This window comes from Chelon labrosus (genome assembly GCF_963514085.1).
Source record: "Chelon labrosus genome assembly, chromosome: 18".
Lineage (NCBI taxonomy): Eukaryota > Metazoa > Chordata > Actinopteri > Mugiliformes > Mugilidae > Chelon > Chelon labrosus.
In genome coordinates, this window is record NC_140351.1 from 15,819,079 (window position 1) to 15,836,460 (window position 17,382).

Here is a 17,382-nt window from a genome sequence, read left to right on the forward strand (position 1 = left end):
TGGTTTAACCTGAAGGGACAAAGCTATTGAATATGAGTCATCTGTATCTGACAGTCATCTCTGAATGTAATCTTGAGTTATAATCTGGACTCAAATAAACGCAGATTTACAATGAATAAGTGAGTTTTCTTCGCAGTGAATTGACTCGTGCTTTCATTAGGGTTGAATTTATTCTACTTCTGTGACTCTAGCAACATTTATTACACACTAAAATCACACATATAAAAACTAATACACACTTTTTAGGCTTCTAATCTAATGTCACAACTTCTGTCCAACACTAAAATACAGAGGTATCTATGTTTAATAAAGACAATATTAAAACTCATGTAAATGTTTTATATAAGTGTCCTATTCATCTGAGCAGACTGATGCTGTTAAAACAAAAAAATATTCAATTTAAAACAAGACAAAAATATGAATCCTCATTTTGTTGTTACTTTTCACGACTACTGGCTCTGTAGTTGCAGAGAAAAAGTTTTAACTAACAGTAACATTTCATTAAAAGTTTAAGCTCTCAGAGTCGGTGTAGTCATGTCTTTCTCCCTGTGGCTGTATGGGTTCTCTCCGGGTACTCCGGTTCCCTCCCACCATCCAAAGACATGCTCGTAAGGTTAACTGGTGATTCTAAATTGGTAAATGGTTTTCTGTGTCTCTGTGTTAGTCGTGTGATAGACTGGTAAACTTGTTCAGGGTGTACTCCGCCTCCTGCCCAGTGACTGTTGGGATAGGCTCCAGCACCCTGGGACCCTCTAGGACGAGTGATTACAGAAAACAAATGTCACATGATTAGACTGTCATTAAATAATACGGGACACTTTATTTACTTGTGTTGCTGCTCATCTCTAACTGATGCCTCTCCTGTTCCCAAGTCCACAAGTTGGTGAACAGTGAAGCGCATAGCAGGTAAGGCGCCAGACATTCCCTTCAGGAGATGGTTGAGAACAAAATCAAGAACAGAGACTAAAACTACCTAAAATAAAATGATATACTGGGCTTAACTCTATTGGGGGCCAAATGAAGACACTACATATAATAATTTGAAAGGTGATCATTTGGTAAAGGTGGGCTTTTTCTAGCATCTCCACCAAAATACTCTTCTCCTGGCTCTAGTTGAGGAGATTGGTCTGCCTTGTGGTTGTCAATGACTTTCTGTGTGAAGTCAAAGAAGTGCTCTTTCATCTCAGGTCTTATCCTGAATGAGCGCTGGAGAGAGGCTAGTCACTGGTGGGCCTGTTCTCTATTATTTGGAAGGGGCCCTTTCATTATGAGGTGAATGAAAGGGTAGCGGTGCCACACGGTGGTTTTCATTGTCCATATACACCTTCTTTTCCATTATCCTCAGAAAACTGTTGTCATCCACTGACATGGCTGGTTTGTCATCTTCAGATGTTTTCTGAAGCACACTTTCCCCCAGACCATCTCTGCATGTCTCCTGAAAGATTTCCTCAGTGTGAGATGGCGTTTGAAGACTGCGCTGGGTTGGACCTTTTACTCTCTCCTTTATATGGATATTGTTTGTGCATGGCTTAAGGAAAGATGAGCGTCCATTTTGAAGGACATGTGTCTTATAGGCGTTGACTTCCTGTGTCTTGTGGGCACCATCTAAGCATAACTCCCCAACTATGACCCAGCCAAGGTCAAGACGCTGGGTGTATGGTGAGTTGTGAGGCCCATTATTCTGTTCACGTACCTTGTGCAAGCTCAGACTATCCATGCCTAGGAGTAGCAGGATGGGAGCACTGGCATCAAGCGGAGGGATCTTATCAGCCACTGGTCTGAGGTGAGGAAAATAATGGGTGAACTCAGGAGTTGGCATCTCTGATCTGTCATCAGGCAGGTAGTTACACTCCAACAAGGTGGGAAGTGTCACCTTGGTTTTCCCGTCAAGTGACTCCACTATGATGTTACTTGCTTTCCTCCCTTCAGTCTCCACTGTGCCAGAGCATGTTTTTAGTGTAGGGGGATGCACTGCTGTTAATGTCCAATAGACTGAAGAACTCTGATTTTACTAAAGACCGGTTGCTTTGGTCATCGAGTACTGCATACACTCTGTGAGACTTATTTGGATGGTCGGCGTGGGAAACCTTGACCAGGCAGATTTTTGAACAGGACCTGAGCTTGGGGGTACCGCCACATATCTTGGTACACTTTGAAGTGACTGTACGGGGTGCAAGATCTTCACTCTCCCCGCTTTGCACACAGCTGTGCTAGACTGAGGTGGACTAACTGTGGCAGTGACATCAGTTTTCCTAACTGTTATAGCTGATTTTGGGAAGTCTTCTGGTGCTTTTTCAACCTGGATTGACTGGGGGTAGAGGAGAGGTTAAATGCAAAACTGGGTTCGTTGCGGCTCTTAGCCTGTGAACATACAAAGTCAACAAAAAAGCTGAATGGTGGGAAAGGGAAACGATACTCCTCTTTATATCTGGATCCCTGTGTGATCCAGCGCTCCCTCAGAGAGAAAGGAAGTTTTCAGACTAATGGATTCACACCCCTCGCCATATCTAGAGTCCAGGCAAGAATCCCTCAGCCTTTGCAACTTCTAGCTCTTTTAACAAGTCACCCAACTCCCTGAGTTTGTGCATGTTTTTGTTGAAAATTGCTGGGAAAGTATCTAATATTTTCATTAGAGCATTTTCGATCACCTCTGGGCTTCCATATGTTTCCTTCAAGCGCTCCCACACCATAAACACACCTGCTGTAGGATTATTTACATGTATTGAACTTATCCGCTTGGCTTGAGCTGATGACTCGGGCCCAAGCCATTTGACCAGGAGGTTGAGCTCTTCCTGATGAAATAGGTTTAACTCCCTTGTAGGTGCTAGGAAAGACGTTTTCCACGCCCAGTAATTTTCTGGGCTATCATCAAAGGCAAGGAGCCCAGAACTCACCATCTCTCTTCTCATGAGATACTGGACTAAGTCAGGGGTCTGAGGTGTTGAAGGTGAGTATTTGTTATCCTGGGCAGGGCGAGAGGCTGGAGGAGTAGCTGATGTATATTTGCTAGTGTCAGGAATAACAAGTGAATATTTCTGCTTTGGCAAAAATACCTTTGGGGCAAGGGGGGGATCACAGCGTTCACCAGTGATGGGTTTGCGTTTATTTTCCTCCTTAAAGGACTCATACAGTGAATCTTGTGCCTTGTCAGTAAGGGGTCGGGTTTTCAGAGTTTCAAGATGAACAGTTGATGGCAGTGGCATAGCATCTTGAAGCTCTTGCTGAGTTTCTATGTAGTTTTTGGTGTGTTTTATTGGATCTTCAAGAGCTAAATCCTGTAACTCACCAAGAGAGTCTCTTTCCATAAGTTCGAGCAACAACATTTTACTATTCTGTCCTGGCCGACAGATAGCGAACAAAATGAGAGACCCAGTAGATTTGACTGAGGTTGCTTTACTGAATCCATTATGTTTCACCTCTGTTGGGCCTGGGTACTAAGGCACTCAATATTGGGGTTTGGCTATCATAAATAATTAATAATGATCAAAAATAATTATTTATTATTAAATAATTGGATGTGAATTACTAGATCACCTCGGGGCACCACCCTTCTAGGAAGGGAAAAGATAACCAATTAATCAAATTAGTCTCATAAATTATACTAAAATGTCAATTTGGATTTCTGATTAATAATTAACTTAATAACTATAACCAAAAATGACCATGTTAACAACTAGTTAAGGTGAAGGAATTTGGAGTTCTTGACAGTGTAGAGGTTGGCAATATTCACTCTTGTGCAATATTAAACAGACAGGTATGTTTAAAAGACATTTATTAACAATAATAAAAGTAAACATACAATCTAACCACAGTGTACTCTATACAGGTGCGTGTGCGTGTGCGTCAAAATGGCCGCTGGTTGTGGGTGTGTCAAGATGGCTGCTGGGGCCTAGAGGTCTTGAACACAAAGGAAACAATGGCTGCTGAGTAGGGACACTCATGTGCCATGTGCTGGCCAGTAGATATGTGGAATGTGATAAGGGTTTTATGAGGTGCCAGGTTAGAGGAAGAGTGGTTAGTTTAGCATGCAAGAGACCCTGAGTCTGTGTTTCATAACCTAAACTAACATCAAACCACTATACTATAAACAACTCAATAAACACAAATATCACATCAAATCAGCGTTTCGAACTCTATGCTTAGCTTAGCTTAGCTTGGCTAGGCCCAGGTCATACTACCAGATTTGGTGTAAAAGTCAATTTCTGACGTGTTGCTCCTTTAGCTGGCAGTTCCTGATGGAAGGGCCGAGCTGGGGAAAGTTGAAGTCCTTGCTGTGTATTCCTGATGGCAGACGTTGGAGGGAAACTGGCCGCTCCTTGAGTCCTTTGAAGTGGCTTGTTAGCAGCTCGGTGCTAACTAGCCGTGGCTCCTGTTGGTTGGGGCTTTAACCTTCTGTTTGTTGGCTAAAAGAGCTGGTGCAGATTCCTCAGCAGCTGGGGGTCTCCACGTGGGGGTGCGGAGTTGAAGAGGTGGAAGAGTAGAGAGTAAGAGGGTAAGAGAGAGAACAAAGGCCAAACAGCGCATTTTATCTGACCTGATGACCTCAGAGGTCACATGCTACTGTCGGCCAGTGAACTGCTGGGTCAGTTTTCACACCTGGAGGATTGTGGGATTGAGGCAATAACGTTAAATGGCTAAATTTGATTCGTTTTTTTTCGAAAACAGCCAACACAGCAGTAAAGGTGCAGTAACACGGCCGTTTACTGTATCAAAATAACCAGCCTGCTATACCAGAAAAGTCAGCCAGATCGATCGCCTTTAACTTAAAAGCAGCTCTCGTACTGCATTTGGGCTCACTTGGTTTGTTTTGCTCTCGTTACCTGGCGCAAACTGTCTGTCTCGCTCTTGCGCTTCCATGATAGTGCGCCCCTGGTGACCGTTAGCTGTAAAAATCCATATATTCGTTGTATAAGCCGCAGGGTCCAAAGCAAGTGACAAAAGTAGCGGCTTATAGTCCGGAAATTACGGTACTAACAGTGTTAGTGAGAAAAAGAAGAATGTCAGTGATGTAAATTGTTGGGGTAAGATGCAGAAAGAGAGTGGCACCTACAATGACCTCAGAGGTCACATGCTACTGTCGGCCAGTGAACTGCTGGGTCAGTTTTCACAACTGGAGGATGTGGGACTCAGAGTTCTGGTGCTTCCCTTTGTTTCCAAGACATGTGGTCAACTTGGTTATGCATGGTGAGCTTCCATAGCTCACCACCAGGTTCATGTCCTAACACCTCTTTGTTGGATACGGGGTTGTCTACCGCTTCGCTGCAGCCTTGCTCACTAGATAAGATGCCCCATACTCTTATTTCACCTTGTAGAAACCAGTTAGAGCCGGCTTCGGCTACACATGGAAAACTACTGATACATGAAACTACTGATATGCGCTCCTCCTATTGTCATCGGGTGGAGCCCAGATAGAATAAAACTTTTGTGCACACATAGTTTGGGGCTTCTCTTTTCTACCCACAAGGTGGTTAAGCTGAAGTCTCAGCGCTGACTCTGTACCTGTTCTCTGCGTGCTAAATAAACTGTAAATTGGAGAGAAGTTGTCGGGTGGTCTATTCACAGTCGAACTAACCTTTCCAATAGGTATAAAAAACCTGGGCTGAAGGAGAGGGAAAAATTCCTCCTTCGACATCTTGTACTTCACATCTTTGCCTTTGCTGCTGTCTGACTGGGGTGAGACATTCAAGCCTGTAAGTACTCTCTACATTTCTACTGATGGATTCATGCTTTAGTGATTTCATGCGAGTTTAAAGCAGCTTCATTAGAGTTTTCTGTTACATCTGTACAAACGAACGGAAGTTTGTGTTGGGCTTATTGTGGGTTCAAACTGATGTAGGAAGAAAAATGACCAGTATGAGCATAAACTACAACACACATGACCTTTGTTGTTTGTTGCAGAATCATGAGCAGGAACTACATGTCTAGAAATTATGAGCTCCGTAGAGGAGACTACCTGATGTCCAACAACCGCCAGTGGAAGGCTATTTTCCAGGTGAGCAGCTCAAGACATTGATTAGGATGAATGAAACATGTGCAAAAGAAGAGAAATGAGAGCTTGGAAATGTATTTTTTCTTTCTGCCGGATGATGGTAACTTTGTCGTCTATGGCTGGAAGCCTGTGTGGGCTTCCGACACTTCAGGATCAGACGCTCACCGTCTGTGCATGCAGTCCGACTGCAACCTGGTCATGTACAACAAAAGTTACTGTTCCAGGTGGGGCACACAAACCAATGGTCCCGAGTGTAACATGTGTCATCTTCAGCTGACCGATGACGGCAAACTGGTGGTGTCCAGGGATGGTAAAGAGGTCTGGAGCTCTGAAACACCCAAAAGCATGAAGTGATGGTTTAACCTGAAGGGACAAAGCTATTGAATATGAGTCATCTGTATCTGACAGTCATCTCTGAATGTAATCTTGAGTTATAATCTGGACTCAAATAAATGCAGATTTACAATGAATAAGTGAGTTTTCTTTGCAGTGAATCGACTCGTGCTTTCATTAGGGTTGAATTTATTCTACTTCTGTGACTCTAGCAACATTTATTACACACTAAAATCACACATATAAAAACTACTACACACTTTTTAGGCTTCTAATCTAATGTCACAACTTCTGTCCAACACTAAAATACAGAGGTATCTATGTTTAATAAAGACAATATTAAAACTCATGTAAATGTTTTATATAAGTGTCCTATTCATCTGAGCAGACTGATGCTGTTAAAACAAGACAAAAATATGAATCCTCATTTTGTTGTTACTTTTCACGACTACTGGCTCTGTAGTTGCAGAGAAAAAGTTTTAACTAACAGTAACATTTCATTAAAAGTTTAAGCTCTCAGAGTCGGTGTAGTCATGTCTTTCTCCCTGTGGCTGTATGGGTTCTCTCCGGGTACTCCAGTTCCCTCCCACCATCCAAAGACATGCTCGTAAGGTTAACTGGTGATTTTAAATTGGTAAATGGTTTTCTGTGTCTCTGTGTTAGTCGTGTGATAGACTGGTAAACTTGTTCAGGGTGTACTCCGCCTCCTGCCCAGTGACTGTTGGGATAGGCTCCAGCACCCTGGGACCCTCTAGGACGAGTGATTACAGAAAACAAATGTCACATGATTAGACTGTCATTAAATAATACGGGACATTTTATTTACTTGTGTCGCTGCTCATCTCTAACTGATGCCTCTCCTGTTCCCAAGTCCACAAGTTGGTGAACAGTGAAGCACATAGCAGGTAAGGCGCCAGACATTCCCTTCAGGAGATGGTTGAGAACAAAATCAAGAACAGAGACTAAAACTACCTAAAATAAAATGATATACTGGGCTTAACTCTATTGGGGGCCAAATGAAGACACTACATATAATAATTTGAAAGGTGATCATTTGGTAAAGGTGGGCTTTTTCTAGCATCTCCACCAAAATACTCTTCTCCTGGCTCTAGTTGAGGAGATTGGTCTGCCTTGTGGTTGTCAATGACTTTCTGTGTGAAGTCAAAGAAGTGCTCTTTCATCTCAGGTCTTATCCTGAATGAGCGCTGGAGAGAGGCTAGTCACTGGTGGGCCTGTTCTCTATTATTTGGAAGGGGCCCTTTCATTATGAGGTGAATGAAAGGGTAGCGGTGCCACACGGTGGTTTTCATTGTCCATATACACCTTCTTTTCCATTATCCTCAGAAAACTGTTGTCATCCACTGACATGGCTGGTTTGTCATCTTCAGATGTTTTCTGAAGCACACTTTCCCCCAGACCATCTCTGCATGTCTCCTGAAAGATTTCCTCAGTGTGAGATGGCGTTTGAAGACTGCGCTGGGTTGGACCTTTTACTCTCTCCTTTATATGGATATTGTTTGTGCATGGCTTAAGGAAAGATGAGCGTCCATTTTGAAGGACATGTGTCTTATAGGCGTTGACTTCCTGTGTCTTGTGGGCACCATCTAAGCATAACTCCCCAACTATGACCCAGCCAAGGTCAAGACGCTGGGTGTATGGTGAGTTGTGAGGCCCATTATTCTGTTCACGTACCTTGTGCAAGCTCAGACTATCCATGCCTAGGAGTAGCAGGATGGGAGCACTGGCATCAAGCGGAGGGATCTTATCAGCCACTGGTCTGAGGTGAGGAAAATAATGGGTGAACTCAGGAGTTGGCATCTCTGATCTGTCATCAGGCAGGTAGTTACACTCCAACAAGGTGGGAAGTGTCACCTTGGTTTTCCCGTCAAGTGACTCCACTATGATGTTACTTGCTTTCCTCCCTTCAGTCTCCACTGTGCCAGAGCATGTTTTTAGTGTAGGGGGATGCACTGCTGTTAATGTCCAATAGACTGAAGAACTCTGATTTTACTAAAGACCGGTTGCTTTGGTCATCGAGTACTGCATACACTCTGTGAGACTTATTTGGATGGTCGGCGTGGGAAACCTTGACCAGGCAGATTTTTGAACAGGACCTGAGCTTGGGGGTACCGCCACATATCTTGGTACACTTTGAAGTGACTGTACGGGGTGCAAGATCTTCACTCTCCCCGCTTTGCACACAGCTGTGCTAGACTGAGGTGGACTAACTGTGGCAGTGACATCAGTTTTCCTAACTGTTATAGCTGATTTTGGGAAGTCTTCTGGTGCTTTTTCAACCTGGATTGACTGGGGGTAGAGGAGAGGTTAAATGCAAAACTGGGTTCGTTGCGGCTCTTAGCCTGTGAACATACAAAGTCAACAAAAAAGCTGAATGGTGGGAAAGGGAAACGATACTCCTCTTTATATCTGGATCCCTGTGTGATCCAGCGCTCCCTCAGAGAGAAAGGAAGTTTTCAGACTAATGGATTCACACCCCTCGCCATATCTAGAGTCCAGGCAAGAATCCCTCAGCCTTTGCAACTTCTAGCTCTTTTAACAAGTCACCCAACTCCCTGAGTTTGTGCATGTCTTTGTTGAAAATTGCTGGGAAAGTATCTAATATTTTCATTAGAGCATTTTCGATCACCTCTGGGCTTCCATATGTTTCCTTCAAGCGCTCCCACACCATAAACACACCTGCTGTAGGATTATTTACATGTATTGAACTTATCCGCTTGGCTTGAGCTGATGACTCGGGCCCAAGCCATTTGACCAGGAGGTTGAGCTCTTCCTGATGAAATAGGTTTAACTCCCTTGTAGGTGCTAGGAAAGACATTTTCCACGCCCAGTAATTTTCTGGGCTATCATCAAAGGCAAGGAGCCCAGAACTCACCATCTCTCTTCTCATGAGATACTGGACTAAGTCAGGGGTCTGAGGTGTTGAAGGTGAGTATTTGTTATCCTGGGCAGGGCGAGAGGCTGGAGGAGTAGCTGATGTATATTTGCTAGTGTCAGGAATAACAAGTGAATATTTCTGCTTTGGCAAAAATACCTTTGGGGCAAGGGGAGGATCACAGCGTTCACCAGTGATGGGTTTGCGTTTATTTTCCTCCTTAAAGGACTCATACAGTGAATCTTGTGCCTTGTCAGTAAGGGGTCGGGTTTTCAGAGTTTCAAGATGAACAGTTGGTGGCAGTGGCATAGCATCTTGAAGCTCTTGCTGAGTTTCTATGTAGTTTTTGGTGTGTTTTATTGGATCTTCAAGAGCTAAATCCTGTAACTCACCAAGAGAGTCTCTTTCCATAAGTTCGAGCAACAACATTTTACTATTCTGTCCTGGCCGACAGATAGCGAACAAAATGAGAGACCCAGTAGATTTGACTGAGGTTGCTTTACTGAATCCATTATGTTTCACCTCTGTTGGGCCTGGGTACTAAGGCACTCAATATTGGGGTTTGGCTATCATAAATAATTAATAATGATCAAAAATAATTATTTATTATTAAATAATTGGATGTGAATTACTAGATCACCTCGGGGCACCACCCTTCTAGGAAGGGAAAAGATAACCAATTAATCAAATTAGTCTCATAAATTATACTAAAATGTCAATTTGGATTTCTGATTAATAATTAACTTAATAACTATAACCAAAAATGACCATGTTAACAACTAGTTAAGGTGAAGGAATTTGGAGTTCTTGACAGTGTAGAGGTTGGCAATATTCACTCTTGTGCAATATTAAACAGACAGGTATGTTTAAAAGACATTTATTAACAATAATAAAAGTAAACATACAATCTAACCACAGTGTACTCTATACAGGTGCGTGTGCGTGTGCGTCAAAATGGCCGCTGGTTGTGGGTGTGTCAAGATGGCTGCTGGGGCCTAGAGGTCTTGAACACAAAGGAAACAATGGCTGCTGAGTAGGGACACTCATGTGCCATGTGCTGGCCAGTAGATATGTGGAATGTGATAAGGGTTTTATGAGGTGCCAGGTTAGAGGAAGAGTGGTTAGTTTAGCATGCAAGAGACTCTGAGTCTTTGTTACATAACCTAAACTAACATCAAACCACTATACTATGAACAACTGAATAAACACAAATATCACATCAAATCAACGTTTCTAACTCTATGCTTAGCTTAGCTTAGCTTGACTAGGCCCAGGTCATACTACCAGATTTGGTGTAAAAGTCAATTTCTGACATGTTGCCCCTTTAGCTGGCAGTTCCTGATGGAAGGGCCGAGCTGGGGAAAGTTGAAGTCCTTGCTGTGTATTCCTGATGGCAGACGTTGGAGGGAAACTGGCCGCTCCTTGAGTCCTTTTGGAGTGGCTTGTTAGCAGCTCGGTGCTAACTAGCTGTGGCTCCTGTTGGTTGGGGCTTTAGCCTCCAAACCTTCTGTTTGTTGGCTAAAAGAGCTGGTGCAGATTCCTCAGCAGGATCTCGCTTCGCTGCTGTAAGGAGAACAGGCCTGGCACCCAGCTGCAGCTGAGCAGCTGGGGGTCTCCACGTGGGGGTGTGGAGTTGAAGAGGTGGAAGAGTAGAGAGTAAGAGGGTAAGAGAGAGAACAAAGGCCAAACAGCGCATTTTATCTGACCTGATGACCTCAGAGGTCACATGCTACTGTCGGCCAGTGAACTGCTGGGTCAGTTTTCACACCTGGAGGATTGTGGGACTCAGAGTTCTGGTGCTTCCCTTTGTTTCCAAGACATGTGGTTAACTTGGTTATGCATGGTGAGCTTCCATAGCTCACCACCAGGTTCATGTCCTAACATTCACCCTTTTGGTCTCACGATCTCACTCAATGTGCGGTCGTGAGAGCACAATTGTTTGTGTATAATCCAAGTTGGGAAAGTTCATTCATAGTAATGACGTCTGGGCAGTCTGTTAACCAACTGGGCTGTGGTGAAAACTATCTATCTTAGCTAAGCAAGACAAAATTGTCAGGTGACAAAACTGAAATACACATTAGCACATTGAGAATTACTAACAGTGTTAGTGAGAAAAAGAAGAATGTCAGTGATGTAAATTGTTGGGGTAAGATGCAGAAAGAGAGTGGCACCTACAATGACCTCAGAGGTCACATGCTACTGTCGGCCAGTGAACTGCTGGGTCAGTTTTCACACCTGGAGGATGTGGGACTCAGAGTTCTGGTGCTTCCCTTTGTTTCCAAGACATGTGGTCAACTTGGTTATGCATGGTGAGCTTCCATAGCTCACCACCAGGTTCATGTCCTAACACCTCTTTGTTGGATACGGGGTTGTCTACCGCTTCGCTGCAGCCTTGCTCACTAGATAATATGCACCATACTCTTATTTCACCTTGTAGAAACCAGTTAGAGCCGGCTTCGGCTACACATGGAAAACTACTGATACATGAAACTACTGATATGCGCTCCTCCTATTGTCATCGGGTGGAGCCCAGATAGAATAAAACATTTGTGCACACATAGTTTGGGGCTTCTCTTTTCTACCCACAAGGTGGTTAAGCTGAAGTCTCAGCGCTGACTCTGTACCTGTTCTCTGCGTGCTAAATAAACTGTAAATTGGAGAGAAGTTGTCGGGTGGTCTATTCACAGTCGAACTAACCTTTCCAATAGGTATAAAAAACCTCGGCTGAAGGAGAGGGAAAAATTCCTCCTTCGACATCTTGTACTTCACATCTTTGCCTTTGCTGCTGTCTGACTGGGGTGAGACATTCAAGCCTGTAAGTACTCTCTACATTTCTGGATTCATGCTTTAGTGATTTCATGCGAGTTTAAAGCAGCTTCATTAGAGTTTTCTGTTACATCTGTACAAACGAACGGAAGTTTGTGTTGGGCTTATTGTGGGTTCAAACTGATGTAGGAAGAAAAATTACCAGTATGAGCATAAACTACAACACACATGACCTTTGTTGTTTGTTGCAGAATCATGAGCAGGAACTACATGTCTAGAAATGATGAGCTCCGTAGAGGAGACTACCTGATGTCCAACAACCGCCAGTGGAAGGCTATTTTCCAGGTGAGCAGCTCAAGACATTGATTAGGATGAATGAAGCATGTGCAAAAGAAGAGAAATGAGAGCTTGGAAATGTATTTTTTCTTTCTGCAGGATGATGGTAACTTTGTCGTCTATGGCTGGAAGCCTGTGTGGGCTTCCGACACTTCAGGATCAGACGCTCACCGTCTGTGCATGCAGTCCGACTGCAACCTGGTCATGTACAACAAAAGTTACTGTTCCAGGTGGGGCACACAAACCAATGGTCCCGAGTGTAACATGTGTCATCTTCAGCTGACCGATGACGGCAAACTGGTGGTGTCCAGGGATGGTAAAGAGGTCTGGAGCTCTGAAACACCCAAAAGCATGAAGTGATGGTTTAACCTGAAGGGACAAAGCTATTGAATATGAGTCATCTGTATCTGACAGTCATCTCTGAATGTAATCTTGAGTTATAATCTGGACTCAAATAAATGCAGATTTACAATGAATAAGTGAGTTTTCTTTGCAGTGAATTGACTCGTGCTTTCATTAGGGTTGAATTTATTCTACTTCTGTGACTCTAGCAACATTTATTACACACTAAAATCACACATATAAAAACTAATACACACTTTTTAGGCTTCTAATCTAATGTCACAACTTCTGTCCAACACTAAAATACAGAGGTATCTATGTTTAATAAAGACAATATTAAAACTCATGTAAATGTTTTATATAAGTGTCCTATTCATCTGAGCAGACTGATGCTGTTAAAACAAGACAAAAATATGAATCCTCATTTTGTTGTTACTTTTCACGACTACTGGCTCTGTAGTTGCAGAGAAAAAGTTTTAACTAACAGTAACATTTCATTAAAAGTTTAAGCTCTCAGAGTCGGTGTAGTCATGTCTTTCTCCCTGTGGCTGTATGGGTTCTCTCCGGGTACTCCAGTTCCCTCCCACCATCCAAAGACATGCTCGTAAGGTTAACTGGTGATTTTAAATTGGTAAATGGTTTTCTGTGTCTCTGTGTTAGTCGTGTGATAGACTGGTAAACTTGTTCAGGGTGTACCCCGCCTCCTGCCCAGTGACTGTTGGGATAGGCTCCAGCACCCTGGGACCCTCTAGGACGAGTGATTACAGAAAACAAATGTCACATGATTAGACTGTCATTAAATAATACGGGACACTTTATTTACTTGTGTCGCTGCTCATCTCTAACTGATGCCTCTCCTGTTCCCAAGTCCACAAGTTGGTGAACAGTGAAGCACATAGCAGGTAAGGCGCCAGACATTCCCTTCAGGAGATGGTTGAGAACAAAATCAAGAACAGAGACTAAAACTACCTAAAATAAAATGATATACTGGGCTTAACTCTATTGGGGGCCAAATGAAGACACTACATATAATTAAAGCCGCGAGCAGCATTGAACGGGCCCTCGCACCCCACGTCCGTCGGGGCCCGCCAAGGACGGGGTCACTGCAGTTCTCAGGGGATACACTGGAGTAACAATACACCATGGCACGATGCACAGTCAATGCAATTCAATATTTTACAAAGCAAATCATCTGTTACAGCTGTAAGTCTTGGCTGTTTTGAATGTATTCTCTCTGACATCAAAGTATGTTAAAACAGCTTCACACACACACACACACACACACACACACATAAAACATAAAACCAGCCTCCTTTGGCTTCATCTTACAGTCTTCAAAGGATAAAGTGAGACAGAAGTTACAAGACAGGACATGAGACATGGTTCTTGTCGGCCTTTTCCAAATAGTTTGGACTGATTTTGTAATAAACTGCACAACTTATCAATTTAGGGATGTTAACGGTGGTTGATGGTCCAAAGCTGGGCCGTGGGTTGGTAGTTGTTGAGCTGAGGGAAGTCACAGGGTTGGAAGCTGTGCAAAGCTGAGGTGGGAAGTATCAAAATGACTTGAAATTAACCACCATTTTGAGCCTCTGGAAAAAGCAGCGCTCCATTTGCACCATTGTCTTTGAACAAATCCAGTTTGCAGTCATTAATCAGTTGAAGGCAGCACATATGACTGCTGCATTTGGTGAAGTTGGTTCTATACGTCACTAGGCCGCAGTTCTGCAGGAACAGACGGAAAGCATCTGATGCACAAGTGTCTGAAGCCCACACAGGCTTTCAACCACAGATGACAAAGTTATGGGTTAGTTAAGGCAGTGATTGTGCTTCTCTGTTCTCACAATGGCCCGGTGATAGTGTGTGGTAATTATGTCTTATTGGCCAGGAGCTTGAGGCATTAAAACTGGGAAAACCCACGTCCACTTACGCAAGGGTAGCAAAACTACAATGTGCTACACTCCAGGTAGTGTACTGTCACAACCCAGCTCAAAGGAAGGACAAAAAATGTGGAGACCATACTTGAATATTTTAATTAAAGTGAATTTATTGTATTGACCTCAATCACATATGCAGTCAGTGAATGCTAGAATTGAAGATTAACCAAAGTTCAACCAAACCACAAACAACATTAAAGTATTGTAGATGTGAATATAACATATGTTCTGATAATCAGTACTTTAATTTTTGTAACTTGGACCAAAAATATTTCAAAAATGAATATTTTTTTTTAATTAACTAAAAATCTGAAAGAATGATCATTTTATGCTATACTTTGATTTAACCAAAACATGGACTTGTATGGGCCAGGGTTTCCATCAAATTTGCACACAACACAGAGAAATGATGGTCACATCACAGCAGTTTGGGAAAGGGTGAAGTTGAATTACAATAAAACAAATGTGACACAGTTGAACTTTATCTGATTTTTATTACATCGGGAATACACTGACTTAATAAGCAAAGAAATAACTAATTCATCACAGCATATCTGAGCTTAAAGGTTATAATAAAAACGATTTGATGGCAGCATTATTGTAGGCTAATATGTGACAGTCAACGTCAGCATGCATGCAACGTCTTATTAAGGATATATATTCTTTTGCAGTTTGTAGCATATATTCTGTTATGAAGCAGCGTTTTTAGCCAGTGGACAGAGCCAGAAGTGTAGGAGCTCCACTGTTGTAATTCATTTTTCTGCAGTGCTCCACTCTGGTTGATTTCATTTCCTGAGAGAAGAGAAAACACATTGAGATGTCTGGTCAGGATAGAATTTCAAAGTATGTGAGGCACATGGAGAAAAACAGCAACATATGTTAAATAAAGAACGTAGGTAAAGGCTAAAAGCTGAAAAAGAAGATTGTTATGCAGAAAAACGGAACATTAGTAAGTATACCTGTGTGAGTCTCGGCCTCTGGATGCAGTGAACGTACGGCTTGGGAATGGCCTCTATCTGCTCTCCTGCTATTTTGTAGCAAACGGCACAATCCATCAGCGGCTGTGAAGTTATTAAAACATAAAAGAGCATGAGGACCCCGCTGACGTTTTGATATGCATCCGATCAAAGCTCCTCTTTTTACTCACTCGGTCATTCCTGAAGGGGCATCTCTGAGGGTTGGACTGAGTGGTTCCTCTGGGACATTTGGTGGGCTTCAGGTGAAAGTGGTGGTACATGAATGTCACACCAAAATTCGCCTGAGAGAGAGAGAGACAGAGAGAGAGAGAGAGAGAGAGCAGAGTTCAATATTAACATGGGCTACAAAGAAGAAAAAAAGAAATAGAAAAGTCTGGAAACCTCATTTCAAAATATATTTAAATAACCTGCAATGTTTAACTTCCCAATTATCCCAAAGTAAGTTCCCAAAGTTTCAAAGAATTTTCCTATTACTGGAGTATAGTTAGGTAAGAAAAGAAAACAAGAAAACAGATATTTATCTTACAAACAAGAACTGATAGTCTGATCTTGTCTGAGCTGAAGAGCAAAAATAGTCTGGCTCATATTCCTTCTCCAAGTTAAAGCAAATGAAACATGTCAGACACATCCCAGATTGTGAGTTGAATCAAAGTAAGTATGAGCGAGAATCTCTCGAAGGCAAAGTGCCAACCCTTGAAACCAGGACAAATCAGAAACACACACGCTCTCTTTTTTAAGATTACAGTTAAATGTTTGCTTATTTTAACTTTTATATTCTCCTAGGGACATGAAGGTGGAGATTTGGTAAGAGGACAGACGATTAAACATAAAGAACAAACTCAGACACTTACCTCGGTTTCTGACTTCTCCAGACTTCTCAAGAAGCGAAAGTGGTGTTGCACCCCAGCATGGGAGCTGAGCTGCTCCAGTGCCAGATCTACTCCTTTCTTGTAGCCAGCAGTAAGCCCATCATAAGGCTCTTGGGCCTCTGCAGAGTACAGCACAGCTGCAGCACAAACCAGAACCAGCAGCCCGGCAGCCATCTTCCTCCTACTGTGTGAGAAAAGCAGCTCGGCTCTGAAGGTAAACGCCCCCTTCTCCCTGGTGGATCAATACTTGCATCCAAAACAAGTCCTATTATGGCTGTAGGAGTAACAAGCGAAACTAAACTCACTGAACATCAACAGGCTCGCTGCTGTGTTTACTTGAATCGCCCGGTTTCCCGTAAATACCTCAGGCGACACAGATTTAATCTTGGCTCAGGAAAAGACACTCTCCCTGGGGACTTAATGTGCAAGAAACCATGTGCTGGAAGTGAGAATTGCTTTCATATCCCTGAATGTTACAACAATGGAGACTTGGCTTAGTCAGTCCATTTCCTGGAAAAACCTTTGGACCCAGGACAAACAGAAATGTCATGAGCATTCAGTGGGTGAATAACCTTCTTTTTTTTTTTGGCTCAGCTTCATCAGCTCCCTTGTTGTTGCATTAAAGCTGGATCAGTTATAATAAATAGGGCTTTTCTTTCAATATAAAATGATTATGAAGCCATTTATGACACAGAGTAAGTTCGTATAAACACCAGGCCAAAACACTTTAACTATTGTTGGTCCACGTAAAACAGAAAAAGATAGTTTCACTTTAGATTACAGTTCCCAGACTAGGGCATGGGCTCTTTGCAGGCCTGCAGAATTAATCTGTGTTACTGTAAGATCAATATTCAAAAGAGAAAATAATAGTACATTTTTATTTTAATTTAACTTTTTTTGGGCCAAAAAGTAAACAGTGAAGAAAAGGCTCATGGCTGAC

At 42.7% G+C, this 17,382-nt stretch overlaps 1 protein-coding gene and 1 long non-coding RNA gene across 2 annotated transcripts; one reads left to right on the top strand and one right to left on the bottom strand.

Moving 5' to 3' along the window:
• Positions 1-11,775: 11,775 nt before the first annotated feature.
• On the top strand, positions 11,776-12,959 carry LOC311503828. Its single transcript, XR_014699604.1, has 3 exons — positions 11,776-12,030; positions 12,233-12,326; positions 12,417-12,959. It is a non-coding gene; the product is annotated as an uncharacterized lncRNA (long non-coding RNA).
• Positions 12,960-14,688: 1,729 nt separating this feature from the next.
• LOC311503896 (uncharacterized protein) lies at positions 14,689-16,790 on the bottom strand. The gene is made up of 4 exons (XM_084566806.1): positions 16,425-16,790; positions 15,744-15,854; positions 15,556-15,657; positions 14,689-15,388 (listed from the first exon to the last, which is right to left on the bottom strand). The coding sequence occupies exons 1-4, from the start codon at positions 16,614-16,616 to the stop codon at positions 15,302-15,304; spliced, it is 492 nt and encodes a 163-aa protein (XP_084422932.1). The 5' UTR covers positions 16,617-16,790; the 3' UTR covers positions 14,689-15,301.
• Between the last annotated feature and the right edge of the window lie 592 nt (positions 16,791-17,382).